This window comes from Eutrigla gurnardus (assembly GCF_963514095.1).
Source record: "Eutrigla gurnardus genome assembly, chromosome: 12".
Lineage (NCBI taxonomy): Eukaryota > Metazoa > Chordata > Actinopteri > Perciformes > Triglidae > Eutrigla > Eutrigla gurnardus.
In genome coordinates this window covers 21,096,952-21,115,678 of record NC_139926.1, presented here as the reverse complement: position 1 = coordinate 21,115,678, position 18,727 = coordinate 21,096,952, and the positions used below count along the sequence as shown (strand labels likewise).

General features: G+C 49.0%; 1 protein-coding gene across 1 annotated transcript in view; it reads right to left on the bottom strand.

The window, feature by feature from the left end:
• igsf3 (immunoglobulin superfamily, member 3) overlaps positions 1–18,727 on the bottom strand; it is a 61,691-nt gene that overhangs the window by 9,871 nt on the left and 33,093 nt on the right. The window contains exons 3-6 of the mRNA XM_084023287.1: positions 16,644–17,063; positions 13,703–14,089; positions 11,075–11,482; positions 7,898–8,323 (exon numbers count right to left, since the gene is read on the bottom strand). Of these exons, the coding sequence (XP_083879413.1) occupies positions 7,898–8,323; positions 11,075–11,482; positions 13,703–14,089; positions 16,644–17,063 (1,641 nt within the window). The remainder of the gene's footprint in view (positions 1–7,897; positions 8,324–11,074; positions 11,483–13,702; positions 14,090–16,643; positions 17,064–18,727) is intronic.

The window sequence follows — 18,727 nt, the reverse complement described above, 5'->3', positions numbered from 1 at the left end:
AAAAAGAAAGAAATAAAGGAGAATGCATTTTTTTTTATGTCCCAAAACAACCTTAAAGTCGCCACTCCCTGCTGAATCCTTTGGTTGTGAAAACGCCTCAGTAAGGGAACGGCGACTGCACAGACGGGCCCTGTCACATCCTCCGACACGTGTCCATTCCCTCCGAGAGTGAGGTTTCTTCCTTCCAGCGCAGCCATCCTCCACATATACATCAATGCAACATCTGCTGACGCAAGCAGCAGAAAACAGGCTCAAAATTCTATATGATGTATACAAGTCTGTGTATAAAGGGTGCTGATGAGGGCAGATTGTGGGAGGCGGCCCAGCGTAGGAAGCCACTTCAATCATACGTTGTTCGTGTATAGTAGCGCCGGGGTTCCTGCGTGTCAGGCTGTCAATACCTATTTTAAGTGCGATCATATGTTCTTTGCTGCTGTGTTTCTTTAATGAGCCTCGAGGGTGCAGCAACAAGGCAACACAAATCCGTAATTGGAAACCGTGTCTCACTGCTTTGCATTAGTTCACATGACAGTCAAATCTGGGTGAGAATAAAAGTGCATGCCCATTTTACACGCACCAGAATATTTAAAAAATGCTCCGTTTTGGTCAGCTTATTTTTTTTATTAAATAAAAAAAAAAAAAGGATTTGAAGTCAATTTTGAGGTTAGCCTTGAGCATAAATCATGACAGCGTCTCGTACTCATCACCTGCCTCCGTCGTTTCCAGGGCAACCTCGTCTCCATGAACAACGTGGCATGGCTAAGATTTTCAAGTAAGGAAGGCAGACCCAATTAAACCAGAGCCTTTCGTTTACATCACCAGACAAGAATAAACAAAAACATGAAATCAAAATTAAGAATCAGGGTGTGCCCAATAACAATAATGATAAAAATAACAATAATAATAAGACATGATATGAGCTGTATCCAGCCAGACTAGCTCTTTCCCCCTAAGGCATCTCTGCTGCACTGGAGGTACTTGTGTTTCAGCAGTTTGCTGGGTTTGTAGTGCCATTACGGTACACACAGACCCACACAGTACAGTCACTAATTGGCTCATTGAACCCCTTGTCTCGCCCCCTTGCCATGCGTGCCCGATTTGTCTCCTTTAATAGCTACAGGAACTGCACAGTTGAGACAGAGCTGTCTTTATTTCCTTTATTTATCAGCGGAGGTAAGCATACAACAGGCTACAAGCGGCAGTCCAGTTTTGATACGGGGAGACAGATAAAGTGCACACCAAACCCCAAAAGCCCACAAAACTGTTGTTCATGAAGCGGAGCAGATGAAAACAAGCTTGAGTTCGGGGGGAGGAGGAGGAGGAGGAGTGTACGGTTATGGTTGGTATGTCAGCTCTCGCTAACCACAGCTCATGCACACACACACAAGTGTTTTTTTTTTTGGATGACTTCAAAGGAGCTATGAAACAAGCTGAGTGTTCAGAGGATGAGAATACAGCACGCGATTGCAAATCAAAGAATGTTATCCTTTATTCTTTTTGTAGAGAGGAAATTCAATTCATTCTCCACCTCTGTTCCACGCTGCTGCTCCAGGTGAAGTCTTTTAATGCCCTAAATGTCCATTTCCCCTCCATCACAGTCCTTTTTTTTTTTGGACCAATCATCACCTCGTTCCTCCCTTCTGCGCTACCAGTCGCCCACTCTCTCCTGATCGCGTTTTAACTAATTGCCTGACACTAACATGAATATTCAGCGGCTTCACCTGTGGGTTCATGAATATGTATGAGGGCCTAAATGAGGTATGAACACAAAAAAGGCGCTGGTCTCTTTAAATGCGGTCTAATATGTATTTGATGACCACTGAGCTGACATCATATCCACTGGGCCACAGATGTTAACGCTTTCACTTAGTTAAAGGAGGCCAACGTGGGCAAGGAGCGGCGAGAAAGAGACATAAAGAGATGAGAGGGATGAATAAGAGTAGAGCGGTAGACACACAGAGAGGGATGAGATTCTTTAAAGAACACATGATGGGAGGAAAGTAGGAGCGTTAAGGGATGTATCACCAAACTGAACGGATATTCACAAACACCTACCAACAGCCGAGGAGGGAGAGCCGAGTGTACAGAGGGAGGGAGAGAGAGCCTTGGAAAAGATGAGAGAGATGTAAAAGACAGAAAGTGAGAACATGCGCCTGGGGGGATTTTGGGAAAGCAGCAGGCAGTCTCTCCAGCTCCACTCCAGAGGACTTATAGTCTTAATGGCTGCCTGCTCCGCCTTTAGCGTTAGCATTAGCACAGCCACGGGCTAATCCACGGCCAGGACCCCGAGCATGTCAGGACTGAGGGCTTTAGACACGCCCTGATCCCCTGCAGAACAGCTTACTTTGGCTTGCTGCTCCTTGTCAACCTCTGCAGCCACACACACACACACACACACACACACACACACACACACACACACCCACCCACCCACCCACACACACACACACACACACACACACACACACACACACACACACACACACACACACACACACACACACACACACACACACACACACACACACACACACACACACACACACACACACACACACACACACACACACACACACACACACACACACACACACACACACACACACACACACACACACACACACACAAATGATCCACAGCCCAGCCCCGTTTGGACCTCTGTCACAGGGAGTCAGAGCGGGCCGCTACTCAGAGACAATGACGGATGGGGTTCCCCTGACTGAGAAGTGGCTCCTCTGCCTAATTCCTATGCTAATGGCTGCGATGTATCTCTGATCCCATTGTGTCAGAGGGATATTACCACTCCTCATTCCTTCCCTTTCCAACTCCCACTACAATATCATTAAGGCCGGGCTAATTAAGGGGATCTGTGCACGTAACGGCAGCCGTGAACACACCAATACACGCACACACACACACGCAGCCTCCACCCATACAATCCCTATTCTTTACCATCGGTGCGAATACACTGATGCACTGACTGCACTTTCCCTCTCCCTGCTCGCCTGTCTGAGTAAGTGATTCTTGGACGCAGGCTGGCCCGACGGGGGGAACGGATGCACGAGAGAGGGGTGAGACAGGGGGGTCAGGGCAGGAGAACTCTGGGAGATTAATGGCCCAAAAGAAGATGGCGAGGAGGGGAGACAGATCGAGGCGTACGCTTGTGTGTGTGTGTGTTTGAAAAGGGGCCTGCCGATAATCATAAAACACATTATGCGCATTAAACCACAGAGAACAGCGGTCATTCAGTTACTTTAGGCTAGAGGCTTGTGTGTGTGTGTGTGTGTGTGTGTGTGTGTGTCTGTCTATGTATTCAAGAGGCGGCACTGCTGAGCCTCTCCTGCTCTGCTCCTACTATTAGCCACTGATTTACATGGGGAGCAGCAGCACTGTGGCTAGCTCTGAGTTACGACTTCAATTACAGCAGCAGCAGGACACGCACGCACACACGCACACACACACACACACACACACACACACACACACACACACACACACACACACACACACACACACACACACACACACACACACACACACACACACACACACACACACACACACACACACACACACACACACACACACACACGCACACACACAGCTGCTTAAGAGAGATGGAGACACAACAGAGAATCTCATTGTAGTTGTTTAGTTTGGGCTGAAATAGGAAATGAGGCCTGGATCGGATTGGATTTGACAGAAATATGTGCCTGTGTTCCTGCATCAGAGGGAGAGCGAGTGTTCGGGTTTGCCCTTGTGAGGAAGAAGACACGGGGAAGGAGCCTGACCTTGAATGTCTAAAACAGGCGTGATTAATCAAACATCTTTCATGAAATTATTTTCTGTTTCACTGCACCCCCTCAAAGGCTCTTCATTTATCACCCGTTACGACCCCGGCGTGTGCACGTGTGCAGACAAAAAAAAAAACACCACCACGCATGCACTCTGATCACTTGCGTGCGTGGGAGAGGCGGGTTGTGTGTTGCAGGCACGCGGGCAGCCTGTGTACGCAGAGTGCCGCCTCAGGTGAGTTTGAGGGCGAACCGAAAATGATATCAGCTGCAGCCCCGGAAAAGATTTACAACCCGGACACGAACAATAACACCGTGATAAAGCCGCTATTGTGTGCAAACAAGCGTGGCTGCCGTGCTCTTATTATTTATGAAATACTGACAATGGTGAAGAAGCTATTTGAAGAAAAATGTAAACATAATTGAGAAGAATTATGAAGGTTGGGGGGGGGGGGGTGAGTGGGGGAGGCAGGGAATTATAAAATATTAAAAAATCACAAGAGTGAGAAAGAAGCTGGGGGCGTGCGTGGAAGGAAACATGCAGCTAAGTGAGAGTGAAGGGGAAAGAAGACATTAAAAGAGACTTATGGGGAGAGTGAGAACAAAAAAAGGGAAGACAGAGATGGAGAGCGACGATAGGACGGGCCTTAATGAAGACAGGCAGCTCCTATCTGGGGCCCCGATGAGCAGGAATCTCCGATCGCCACGGTGACGCCAGCGCTATCAGTAATGGCTGGGTGGCAAACACTTCACTGGCATGAAAGGGAGCGCACATGTGGCATCCGCTGGTGCCAGCCCGTATTAAAATGGGAAGATACCCACAGGAAACGATATGAGAGAGGAGGGAGAGAGCATATAAGGCAAGACAAGATGAAAAAAAAAAAAAAGTAGGATGCATTTCTTCCCTAATTCAAAGAGAGGGAGCAAAACAAGAATAAGCAAAACAAAAGAAGGCATGATGTTTGATCGTGTGAGGGAAAGGTAGCCAGGCAAGCGTAGGTGAGAGTGTCGAGATGAGGAGAAATTCTAAGTGGGACACCCCCCCCTCCCATCCCATCCCCCCTCCATCATCACCATCATCATTCCAGCTCAGCCAATAACCAGACGGTCTTAATATCCAACTCCTCATGCCAGACACACACACGCGCACAAAATGTGCACATGCCACACACTCAAATGATGAGAAAAATGTCTTGAACTCCCCAAACCATCATTAATCTAAACTCCGCTTCCATTAGGGAAGATTCTGCATAATTAGTTTTGCGTGTCTTCCGTGTGTGTGTGTGTGTGTGTGTAGTTTGAGTTATGAGTAGATGATATTAGATTGTGTTGTAGAGATTGAGGCTCTCCCCGGTGATCTGCCATGCTGAACATGTGTTTGCCATTATTGTATTTCAGACAGAGACAAAGAGAAAACTCAATCAGGTGAAATCTAATATTCCTGCGACTGTACGTGGAGCTGTATATGCCGTGTTTATGTGTGTGTGTGTTTGTGGAGATCCTCTGCCGTGAGGGCCGATATTGTATGGCGTTGAAGGTAAGATAATTACACTTTTGCTCAGGGAGGTAACCCCCCTCCTTCCCAGTGTGTGTAGACTGCATGTTTGTGTGTACACCAGCATGATGGTGTTTGTGCTCCTGTGTGCGCTGTGGTTCCCTGCATGAAGTCCGTGGTGGGTGATTCGAGCACAAGGCTGCCCTCACAATGAACATTAAAACTATTACATGTGTGTGTACGTGTGCAGATCATGGCGGGGGACTCCTCTAATATGACCCATGGGACCGGGGGAAGGCGGCGCGCTGCTAATGCGATGTGGAACAGGAAGCCAAAGGCCCGGGCAGCGTGCACCTCGCAAATTGGGAGTGCCGTGCTGACCGTATGACTGCTTCTCTGTGGGTTTAGGACCCGCTTTAATCTACATCCAACAACTTCGCCACTGCTAATCTAAGATGCATGGACGCCGGATCAAGGGCAACCTTTCTGATGCTCGTTTTCACTCCCCACTTTTGATGTTTCTCCTCTAATTTAATGAGCAGCGGCATTCCGGTATTTGCAAACCGTCTTAAGTCAGGCGTGTGCACGCGTCCTGCTTCTGAAGACAAGATGGTGGTGTAATAGACCATCAGAGAAGCCCTTCTACGGTCGTGTGTCCGCAGTGAGGTAGGCTTCTGCCGATATGCTAAGTAAGCATATGGAAGCTCTCAGAGGAACAACACGAGGGACGCCGTTTGCAGCGGCAATCATGCAAAAACGTAGACATGCATATATATATATATATATATATATATATATATATGCACACGTATGCTGGTGAGGCAACTCATACATATTGAGCAGGTACCTCTGGAAGCATGACTGTAAGTCTCTTAATTATGGATCTGGTCAGATGCTGCGTTGGCTCACACCTCATCACACACACGCTCTCCCCCCTTTATCCCACTTCTTTTGAGAGAGGAGCTGAAAATGCCAGCCTCTCGTTTAGCCAGGAGTGGTTAACATTTAGGACAACAGAGAGGGAAAAAGGCAGATGGGGAGGAGAGGCGTGAGGCAGAGAGAGAGAGACATCCTACATGCTGACAAATGAATCACTGGTCTAAATGAAGGTCTGACTGCATAACAACAAAACACACACACACACACACACACACACGCCTGAGCCAGGTCGTTATGAGATAAAGAAATTGCTCACTCGCCCTCCCTGGTGAGGTAGTGCCCTTACACACAGAATGATCGCACCGTTATGGTCACTGATTGGCTTTTCTGCCGGCAAACTGATCCCATCGTCGCAGATACTGATGGCATTACCAAGGTAACCGATCACTTTGTCATGGAGACGCTGTTGGGAAAAGGGAGTGGGAGGAGGACCCAGTATTTATTCCCCTGCAAAACGGGTAAAACAATGTAAACTGCCCGACTGCCTAAATTAGCATCCAGGGTGATAAGTCGATCTCCAAATAACTGGCGAAGGGCCCGGGGACGCTGTGTTCTGCGTGAACGGCTGAGGTCAGAGCACAGTCAGTCAAGCAAGTAAAAGTCTCTGAAGTCGGATGCTTCTGCACGAGAGTGTGTGTGTGTGTGTGTGTGTTTACATCGGTTTGCATTCATCCGACTCGATAGCAGCAGGGAATAAGAGGCAACACTGTATTTGTGACTACATTCCACCGGCTCACTTTCAAAGTGTTATTGATCACCGCAGTCTTCCTCTGAACTCGATACGGCCTCTTACTTATCCTCACCTGAACATGGAAGGGACCTGCAGGCAGGCAAAGACACAAGCCCTGCACATATCTATGCACACGATGCTCCTGGTCACAAATCTAACATTACAGAAGAAAACTCTCATACCACCCACACTCCTTGCTCACACTCCTCCTGCCAAATCCAACAAATCTGGACCATGGCAGGTACTATAATGCTTTGCTGGACTACTTTGAAAGCCAGACTACAGCGGTTTTTCTTTTCTTTATCCACGGGATGAGTATTCGCCTCAGGCACATTCACCTGAATAACTGAAGCATCATACTGCCGAGGCACACCAGACAGGGCTAAATTGGGCCGGTGTGCGTTTGTGTGTGTTTGCTGTTTGTGTTCAGCCACTAATTGGAACGTGTCTGAATGGGTTTTTTCCTCTGCGTATGTGTGGCAGCATCGAGGGCCAATGAGGGTGGTGTAGACAGTTTAATGCTTCCGCTGAGGGAGAAAAGGTTCAAGGACAGATCGCTCACTCTTTATATATATCTCTCTCTCTCTCTTCTACGTCATTCACTCAGTTTTGTCTCTCTTCCTGTGGGATATTTAGCAATACATTCATGAGGCTCCATTAGGAGACTCCACCCTGCACACACACACACAGACACACACACACACACACACACACACACACACACACACACACACACACATCCAATTAGTGTCTAAACCAGAGACTAAGAGCAATTAGAGCAGGCAGACATCCTCTAAGCTCTGCTGCATTCACTCGATGTGTACATGTGTGTGTGTGAGTGTGTGTGTCTTGAATCGGTGTTTATTCCTGTTTGTGTGCCGGTCTGTGTCCGTTCCAATTAGGTGTTTCTCTGCCTGGCAAGCGGATCTGCAGCATTACCTGGCTGTAGGACACTGATGCCGAGCAGGTTGGAGGTGCGGTTGGCGACTCTGCTCCAGCTGTTGTCGTAGTTCCTTCTCCACAGGACGGCGGTGCACTGGTATTTGCCCGCCTCGCGGCGCCCGGCGCGGGTCACCGACAGCCGGAAGTTGGTGTTGGAGTGGGAGCGGTCCACGGTGGTGCGGGTGCCCAGCCCCAGCAGCTGCTCCCCCCACTGCAGCGTGCCCTCGCGGGTGAAAGTCACCAGGTCTTTGAACTCCCCCTGGCTCTCGTCGCCGACTTCCGAGCCGGCTGGCATGAAGCGCCAGGTGACGGAGGTGGGGACGCGGGGGTTGTGGCGGGGCTTCACCAGGCACAGGAGGTCGAAGGAGTCGCCGAACGTGACGGATGGCGTCCGTGATGAAGCGGACACCATGAAGGAGGACTCTAGATGGGGGGAAGAAAGTGGAGAGCAAATGTTAGGATGTGTGAAAATTGTATTTTTTAATGGACTAATGATGAACCCTTCACACGTAGAGTACCACTGATTGCACTTAATTGCACAACACAGCCTGGCGGGGTGATTGAGTCCGTTCTCAGCAAATGATGTGGATTTCCAGGAAGGAACATTCCTTTTGAGCATGGCTACCAAGAGGAACAAAGCCCCCTGCAGGTAAAAATACAGATGGTATTCACTGTGGACTGATTCTCAACAAGCTATCATTAAGCACCTATAGAACCATTAAGCACGTCCTATATACCCTATGTCTGTGTTTCAATGCTCAACAGTGCAAATCTAAATGAATGGGTGATGCAAACGAGGAACACCCAGGTGAGAGATTTCCTCTAAGCACCGATGTTCGATCTACATCCCGACTCCTTGCCAAGTCTTAACTATCCTCATTTAACTAAGAAGGTTCACCCAACTCCATGTTATTGCCAAGATTTATCTACACAAGAAGGCAAGGGAGTCAGGAGAGAGAGATGGACTCCTTGGTCCCTGTCGTGCCATATTAGAAACATAAAAGACAGGGGGATGTTGATTAAGCTGGATTTTTTTTTTTTTACAGATCAGATAATGATTTTCCTTGAGACTTTGCAGATTTCTCCACTATGTTCTTGTCAACAGCCACGTCACCTTCTCTTTGTCCCTCAACCTGTCTCCTCCTCTGACAGCCATCAAGCCCGCTGTCCTTCAGGGTGTGTAATCAATGGCTTTCTGTCCAGACTTGGCTACTGCTGGGACAGCCGCCTGGGGACATAATTCTCTAATAGACAATAACTCTCCCCCCCTCTCACTCTCTCTCATCTCCCTGCATCCCTCCTCCATCCATCCATTACTCCTCAGCGTCTGCCTGCCTCTGCGGTAGAAAAGACGATTTCACCCCAATCCATTCCCCATACAACTCCGTCTCTTTGTCTTTGTGAATAAACATGAATGCGTTTGTTTCGTTCACTATACAAGATTGAGTGGGAGACTACTATGCATTGGCTTGTGTGTGTGTGTGTGTGTTTTAGGCTTCTTTTGCCACCCAAGACACCCTGAGGGCCCCTTAAGCCAATCAGCTGGAAACAAGACTCTCTACCAAGCATCTTTGTCTTCACCGTGGCAACAAAAAACACAAGGCTCCCAGAAGACAATCCCCAGAGGGTCTACATTGAGGTACAGTGGCCATATATAATACATCAAGCCTCAGCCTCTGAAAAACACAGTCAACAGGAAAGGTCAGAGTGAAGTGTTTTTCTATGCATTAGGTGCAAAGACTAAAGGAAGAAGGCAGAAGCAGCAGAAGATAAGAAAGTTGAAAAGGAGTTCTGTCTGCATGCAAAGTTTATTTCCAATAAAACTGAAGTTGGAAGCCAAAGTGGGAAGAATGAGGATGAAAATCGGAGACGAAGTAAAAACACACACATTGACCGTCACACAACGGCGCGCGCTTAGAAAATCCTTTGATCAACAAGCATGGAGGAGAGAGAGGGAGGAGATGTCGAGGAGTGTAACTGAAGAGCGACGGGCTGCCTCGGACTTCCAGTCCCCGATTTGCATAATGCGTCCCTTGTTCCTCAAACTAATGTTTCTGTTGTTGCCCGAACTTAACAAATGGCCACTTAAAAACCGACATCTCTTCGCAGCAGCACCGCTGTGTGCTGCTGCAGGGAGCTAATCCGTGTGTGTGTGTGTGTGTGTGTGTGTGTGTGTGTGTGTGTGTGTGTGTGTGTGTGTGTGTGTGTGTGTGTGTGTGTGTGTGTGTGTGTGTGTGTGTGTGTGTGTGTGTGTGTGTGTGTGTGTGTGTGTGTGTGCGTATTGAGCCCAGTGCTCCTGGTCTGCCAGCTCCTCACTACTCCGCTCCAGTGGCTTCCTCAGCCTGTACCGAGGATGTTCAGCTTAACTCAGCACTGACAGAGGAGACCCACAGACTGTGAAACACATTGCTGCTGCATTTCCATTCTAATAATTCTGGCTAATCCATGTGTGTGTGTGTGTGTGTGTGTGTGTGTGTGTGTGAGAGAGAGTGCATCTATGATGGGTGTCACAGAAAGCACTGCTCCTGATGTGTGGCAGGTGGTGTGAGTGTGTGTGTCATAACAGCGAGCGCCGCATGAATAAACCATGTGGTATTCTACCATGTGGACCGCATGTTCTGCCTGCGCCATTCATCAGTCTTAAGCAAATCACGAGCCGTGTGCTTCTCTTTGATTTAGGGTGCATGTGTGCAGCAGACCCACCGTCTCGTCAGAGTCTTACTATGCATTCGGGAATTACATTCTGTAGGGGGGGGGCTGCCCTGGATACGTATATATATATATATATATATATATATATATATGTGGTTGGTTGAGGACTATTTCAGGTGAATAAATATTCTATTTTGTTATTTTCTGCAGAGCTATTTTAAGTAGCGCCTCTAGACTAAAAGGTGAAGGCACGCAGTCGTGTCAGGAAACCTCATTAGAAAACGGCATGCATATTTATTCTTCAAATGTACTGGATTTTTAACATTTGAACCAAATAATGAATCCACAAGCAATTGAACAGAAACCGTTAAAAAGGTACATTTAGTGAAGTAACATTTCCACTGTTTTTCTCTCTGGCCAGTGGGGGGGGCTGCAGCGCCCACAGCACCCCCTCCCCACTACACCTTACCGACTTTGAAAAAAAAGACCATTTTGGGGTTAGATCAGGTCGCCGTGACTTACCAACAGTCTTGACAGCGACGGTCTTGGTGGCCGACTTCTCCCCGATCTTCCCCCAGTTCAGCTCTGGTTCAGTGCCAGTTTGAAGCCACTCAAAGGCTACGCAGCGGTACTGGCCCTCATCTCCAGGCAGGGCGTTGTACAGAGACAGCGAGAACGTGTCGGGCCGCACCTTCTCCACGCGGATCTCCCCGTAGCTGGAGCGCTCTCTGTAGGAGGGGCTGTGCCACACGGTGCCGTCCCGGTCCACGGAGGCCACCTCCACGGCCGCCGCCGTCGCCTGCTTGTCCGTCCACTGCCAGACGACAGACAGGGGGCCTGTGGTGGAGTGGACCGAGCAGATCAACTGGATCACATCGCCCTCGAGGACCTCCGAAGAGTTGCTGGCCAGTAACACTGTGATGTTGCTCTCTGTGATGACAAAACAGGAGAGAAAGAAGTACAGGAGTTAGAAAAAGTTGGCGATGAGGTGTGTGAGGATGCATGTGTGTGTGTATGCAAATGCATGTGTGAGAGGACCATAGTATGGTTTTGTATCTATCTAAGAGGACCGGGCCTCTTCTTTGGGTGAGTTTGTGTGGGCTGAGATCCTCTTTCTGAACCCGATGTGGCTCGTTGACCGAGTCCACACGGGCACCGGAAAGATCACAACGGCACTTCAGAAGAGGAGAAGGATACAAGTCTTTACTGGCTCCTCTGCTTTTTTCTTTTCTTTATCTCGACTGTCATCCCTTCGGTGTCAATCAAACACCACGGAGCTCCGGTTGGCCCAGAAGCTGTCTTAGCCCTGCAGGGCCAGTGCTGCTGTCTCTTGGGGATGTGGCTTAAGGTTTCTCACTTTAAAAAAAAAAAAAAAACTCCCCTCCCCCTCCCCAGGCCAAGCTCTGCTGCTTCCCTCTGAGCTCGCTGGCCCTCCTAATAAGCAGGAGCTCTCTGTGAATATATGGAATAAACTGGCTTCTTACTTCTATCACGCTCAACTGAACAAAGGAAAAAAGCCTTTCCCCCATCTTTCATTGAACCAGTTTGATAGTCCCCCCCCACAACATATCGGACTCCCATCACCTTTTTTTACACTGAGATCTAAAGAGAGTACTGCATACTATAATACAATAAGGTACATACATCCTTTTTCCAATAAGATTCTATGGTTTCAAGACAGCTTTGCTTCACTTTAACTGTCGCATTTCCTTCTCTTTGAACTTTATTCATTTCATTTTCACATTCCCCCCCCACCAGCTCCTTCTACTCTGTTTTTTTTAACTTCTCCTTTCAATAAAAGTATATCTCCTCTCTGCTTCCCCTTCCCTTGCACTCGTCCTTTCTATCTAAGACAGAGATTTAGGGTGGCATGTTAATCCCCTCTCCCTCTCTCATTGCACAGGTAAACTCATCCATCAAGTCCGATTTGTCAGAAGTGGTTACGTCCATTTTTCCTTCGGCGTCACCTCCGTCTGCCTCCGACTCGTCAACTTTAACCCCCGTCGCACCCGATTACTAACTCTCACCCAATTAGAGTGATGAGGCACGTCTTGAAATTGCGTGTATGCGTGCGAGGAAGCAGACAGACAGTTTGTGCATCGCGTACATGCCTTCCTGACCACTTCTGCTGTATATCACGGAAGTTCTCCTCCAATAACCGTAGCCATTATCCTGTGTAAACCCCATAAACATCCTTTATGGGGCATTACGAGATTTCGCTGGAAAAACAAAACCTCCCATACAGACGGTTCCCTGGGGACTGCTGCAGGTCATTGTTTTGGGCTGATTTAGCAGAGGAGGGGGGGGCAGAGCGGTCAGGATAAGGTACCGCTGGCTGCATGAAAGGAGATACTTCTCCGTGGCGGTTATTATGTTTTATTATGCTGGCAGCAGCTGGCTCCGCACACGGTCCGAGCCCCACGAGGCATGGCGGTGCAGAGAGAAGAGGGGATGAAGCAAATGACCCTCGGTGGAGGGGCATTCTCCTCCTTCCACTGAGATAGAATCTCAGCGAGAGATGAGAGGATTGTGAGAAGGGTTTTTTCCCCCCGAAAGGTCCGACTGTAAATTTGCATCGATCAGCTGCGAGCTTGACACAACCCCGCCGGCCCGGCCCCTGCTTATCCCAGCTGAAGAGGTCTACCCCGGCAGAACACGTTCATTTAGCCGGGGGAGCCACTTAGACGGCCCTCGAGAGCTCGCCGCCTTTCTCTGCTTCTTTTCTTTCTTCACGCTTTAATTTCATGGCTGTTAGCTCAGACTCCTTGAGTCCGGACTCTTCTGCTCTCCATTATCCCGCTATAGTGTTACCCCCCCCCCCCCCCCCCCCAGCTAAGCCAAAGAAACGGGAAGGGCCGTAATGCTGCATTACCATTCCTTAGCAATCCACTCAAACAGAAAACACATCAGGAATAATTTTACTCTCATTCAACAATAGTGGCTGTGCAGCTATCTGTTATAGGCCACCTTGGAGAAAGAGCGAGGGAGGGAGAGGAAGATACAGCGAGAGGAGAGGAAGAATCACAGCGTGACCACACGGCCTACATGAAGATAAAGCGGTTATTATGAGAAGCTCATCATTCTTAGCGTAATTGACAACTAAGGACGGGACAAGTAAGCCGGTGGCCTGGTGAACAGATTATTACTCACTGAGCGGCTGGACTGTGATCTGGACGTTGCGGGACCTCTTGCTGCGGTCGATGAAGTCCCCCGTGGGCGTCCTCTCCCGTTCGGTCACGCGGCAGATGTACTTGCCGGCGTCTTCGGGGCGAAGGCTCTGCAGCTTGAGCAAGTGCACGTTGGGGCTCTCTTTGCGGACGGTCATGTGTCCGGCGGCTTCGCGGGCGACATAATCGGGGCCCAGGACAGGCACGGCACTGGGGCCCACCACGGCCACCGGTGAGCTGCTGAAGACCCACGACACCGAGAAGAAGCGCTCCGGGACGTTCTGGGCCTCGATGGTGCAGCGGAGCTCCAGCGGCTCACCGGCCGTGAAGGACCGTCGCTCCGTGTTCACCTGGATGCTGAAGTCCCGATCTGTGGGGGGGAAAAGATCAGTTATGTTATGTTTAGCAGAATCATTTCTGATTGGACAGAGAGAGAGAGAGCTTGAGGTCACACAGTGCATCAGGTAATATGCTGATCTAACAGAGAGCCCCTCCCTTCCCCCCCGTCTCATTAAAATTGTCTTCAGCAGTCGGGCGCTCTCTTCTCCCAGACAAAGTAAACACAGCGAGCTCTTCCACTTGGCCACATCCCGCTCGCTGTCTGTGCAGAGTGTGTGTGTGTGTGTGTGTGTGTGTGTGTTTTAGCTTTATTTGCTGTATTAATTTCCAGAAGAGAACGGTACGTATCAGAGACCGCCGCTTTGCCTCTCAGTGAGGTGGTCGCCCCCGAGCTGTAATTACAAAGACTTTAAACAGACTTCCTGAGAAACACACCCGTGTGGAAAAGTTCAAAGCCTGCTGTCGGTATAGAATTTGTTATGGAGGGGAGGGAGGGAGGGAGGGAGAGCGATATTGTTTACACGTACACAAATGTATGAATGCACACACACACACATTAAATATTGACACATATAGGAACATGCAGGCCTTGAAGCGGTTTTTATTCAAAGATAAAAAGCATATACTGTCAATCATAGAAGTGTAGGAGGAATGCGTACTTAATTCTCCATTAATAAACGTAAAATTATGTATATAATAATTGATGATGCAGCAGTAGTGCACATATGCCAACCAAAGGCAGCAGGACGCTGTTATGTCCTTTGAATGGGATTAATCATGAAGAAAGCGGTGCAAAGCTAAAAGGCCCGTGAGCTGGTTTGCCGAGGATTGGTCACCGCTCAGCGTGGCGCTCCCTAATAAAAACATTTTTACAGGAAGAGTTCAGCTAAGAGGATGCAGCGAGGGCTTAAAACCGCCCCACAGGTGCAGCATGTGTTAGCGTTTGGAGCTAATTAGGAAAGAAAAAGAGAACTCGGTACGAGTAGCAGAAGGGATGAGGAGGAAGCGGATGATGGAGAAAGTCTGGAGGTAGGAGGAGAAAGAAAAAATGATGAGACATGACTGCAGAAAATGAGAGGTGATGTGAGAAAAGGGAACAAGGGAGGAACTGAGAGGGGGGAAAAAAAACCCCAAGAGCGAAGGGTGCATTAGGATTCTGTCCCTTGCTCCTCTCTGATGCTGGCTGTGGGTTATTAGCTAGTGATGGGGGCTGTCTGGAGATCCACTCCATCTTTTATAATAGGAGCCCTAATGGAAGAGCTGCTGCTTCTCCTTTCTAAAATTTCTAAATCACTGTCTGTCAAATATGCACATGGACAGATGCAACATGGACTACAGTTCAGCCTACAGGTGTGCCTGCATGGTAGTAGTACATTCTAAGAAATCCAAAAATGAGTCCGTGCACAAGTTGGAGCACTGGCACCTGGAGCCACACACACACAGCCGTACAACTCTGCCGTATTCCCTTTGTCACGTAACAACATCTCCATCCATTATAGATTACAGGGAAGACGAAGGGGCGTTGAGAGGGGAGCTCTCTGTGCCTTTTGTCTCATCCCCTGAAGTAGCAGGAACTCGTCTGACAAACCCGCTTTACATCCGACATTCCGCCCTCCTCCTCATCCACCCAGCACTATCTGGGGCACCATCAAGTCGTATTGGTCCGGAGTGGATCTGGTGCTTAATGGGGGGAAAGGCAAAACGATTCCACTTTGAAGTGATTTACTGGCATGAGCCAATCGCCACCGCATGCCGCCTTGGTAATTGAGCTAATGTCAGAGCGCTTTATCGCCCATCTCCGCGGCCCTTTTCTTGGAAGCGCACAGGGAGGTTCTTTATGCATGCTGAATCACGCTGCGTCGGGGGGCCGCTGGGGGTCAAGTCGGGTGGGAGGTTACACGTACATGTGTGGAGTCGTAAAAGCCGCCTTTGTTTCGGGTCCATCAGGTCTCGAAGGTTGACGGCTTATAAGATCGTATGAATCAGCCTCTCCAACAAAACCACTCTTTCTCCCACATACTTTCATCGCGCCACCCCCTTGTTACTCACTCAACCCAATGTCTCCCCTCGCCTCCCTCTTCCCCTTCCTCCCTCTGTTGGTAATTCCCCTCCTCCACTCCATTAGACAATCTCCTCCTTCAGAGTCGGCAACCGCACTAAAGCAGCACGGTTTCTCCCACTTATGCACTGGAGCACAATCTAGAATGGTGTAATTGTTGGCGAGGCGTGATTGGGGGGAAAAAACACGTCTGGTTCCTGATCCTTGAGCCACTGGTTGCCTGGGAAATTGTAAATGTGGGAGCCATAGGTCTCCCCCCCTGTCAAACACCCATGCTGTTTGGAGCTGGTTAAGTTATTCTTGGATGTGCTTGTAATGTTGCCCATCAAACAGACACAAATACAAAAGTGGGGAGTCTGTGGAGGTTTCGTTAAGCCCTTTTTAGGAAGCTAATGAGCTTAGTGTGAGATACTGATCAGCAATCAGACGAAGCCGGCCCACGTGCAAAAGGACAGGGGGGACCTAAAAGAAGAGCAGCATTTTTAACATCTTCATCCATCCCTTTTTTTTTTCCCTGTTGACTCACCAGTGGGCTGAATGCGGAGCTGAGTCTTTTCGCTCTGCTTGCGGGTCATGGCGAACCAGCTCCCGTCCGTGTCCTGAATCCACTCAGCGGCCTGGCAGTAGAGCAGACCCTGGTCCACCGGCTGCAGCTTGTGAATGGTCAGCCTGTAGGACGTGGCGCTGGTTTTATCCAGCCTGAGGTCCCCCGCCGCCATCCTCTGCCGGTACGGCCCCCCGGAGCGCAGCACGAAGTCCCTCGACAAGGTGACCAGCTCCTGAGGGGGCGCCGCCGTGTCCTCCGGGGACCGCAGGTACCAGCCCACCGATAAGTGAGTGTGCTGCAGGGTGGTCCGGGAAACTTCGCAGGTGAGCTGAAGCGTGTCGCCCTCCACCTTGGACAGAGTCTGGGCCGGAGCCGTCACCGTCAAGGAGTCGGCGATGACTGCGAACAGAAAAGAAAAGAGAGAATCAGCACTCGCGATTTGAAATGTCAGAGTAGGTTAGAAATCTCGTAAAAGTGTTATTTGGTCCCTTAAATACCACATGGACCCTTGACCAGTCCACGTAATGCTGTTGGAGGACTCGCCATAATGGAAGAGAAAATAAACAGGCATTCTATTGTTAGTTAGTTCAACATCTGATTCCCTCCCGAGTGTGAGAAAAAGGTGTAAATGTAAGATTCTTTTCCCCCCCTGAGGTGACTGCCCTCTATTTCCTCACCCAAACTTGAATTTCACATGCCACGGGTGCGTTGATGGCGTTTTCTCTATCTCACACAAACCAGAAGCCTCCAGAGACCCCTCCGGCACTCCTTTCACACTGATTATATCTCATTTGGTGTTGCTATAGTGAACATAAAAGCTTTACACTGGCCTCTTAAAGCCACATTCCCTCTCATTAAACTTTTCAAACATTTTCTTTTTGATCGCGCACACTAAAATATACAAGCAGCGAAGCTGAAATTGCTGTAACAAAATTCCTCCCAGCCCCTTCTATCTGAAACACGGCCGAGAACAGAGGACGGACTTCAAGCCAGATGGTTGAGAACGGCGGAGATGAGAGACGGGGGAGGGGGGGGACAGAGACATCAAGACGTGATGATTTCAGAAAGCAGCCTGGAAACCGTCCACGCATCGACGGAAATAAACACATATAGCTTTTAAAAGAAGGAGCTGAGGGAGTATTTTGGGATATGAGCCAGAAATACTGTGTGTGTGGAAACAGAGAGACTGATAAATACCGCTGACCTACCATTCAAAAACTTTATACATTAGTGACATCCAGTTGTGCTCTCTCAGCTGTTTGGATGTGTGTGGCTGGCTGCCATGTGATCCTACTCATACATACACACCACCTATGAGACAACAGGTCAGTGTTTCCAACGGACGGCAGACGAGGATAAAATGAAGCGTTCTCGCTCTGCCGTGTGACTGCGAGCGATTCTTAGACGCCACAAAAAGTGGAAGTGCTTTGTCAAGATGTTTGGCTAATCCGGGCTCTTAAGGGATTGTCACTGCGAAGACTACAAATCAGTATGTCTGAGGTCAGTGCTTCTCCTCCACTCACCCGAAGAATAAACACTGATGCAAGAAAAAAAAACACCTTTAATTGGCCAGTGCAGGTACATGCTACATGCCTAGTGTGTGTGGGAGAAGAAAAAAAAGCACAGGAGTGAAAATGAGCGATGGGGTTTTGCAGGAACAGAGAGACCAACACCACTAATGAAACAAACGAAGGGGGCGGGGGTACAAAGGCAGAGAGATCACAGAAAAAAAGATTGAGGAGGCGGAGAGAAGAGGCTTTGACATCTGGTTATTAGAGTTTAACAAGACACTCAAAGAGAAACAGCCATAAAACAGAAGTGGCAGGGAAAGAAAGTGAGTAATCAGGTGGGTCAGACTCGGTGGCACGCTAATGAGATGCGGCATTGTGGCGGCGCGTACGCTGAGACAACGGATAAACCGCTTCCCAGCAATAGTTTTGAAGCGATGTTAAATATACTGACATGGTCTAAGGGAATATGCCCTCTGATGCACTTCTTCATTACCCTGAGTGTTTGATAAACACTCAAGCAGCGAGGCAAATTGTAGTCCGGGGCAGCAATAA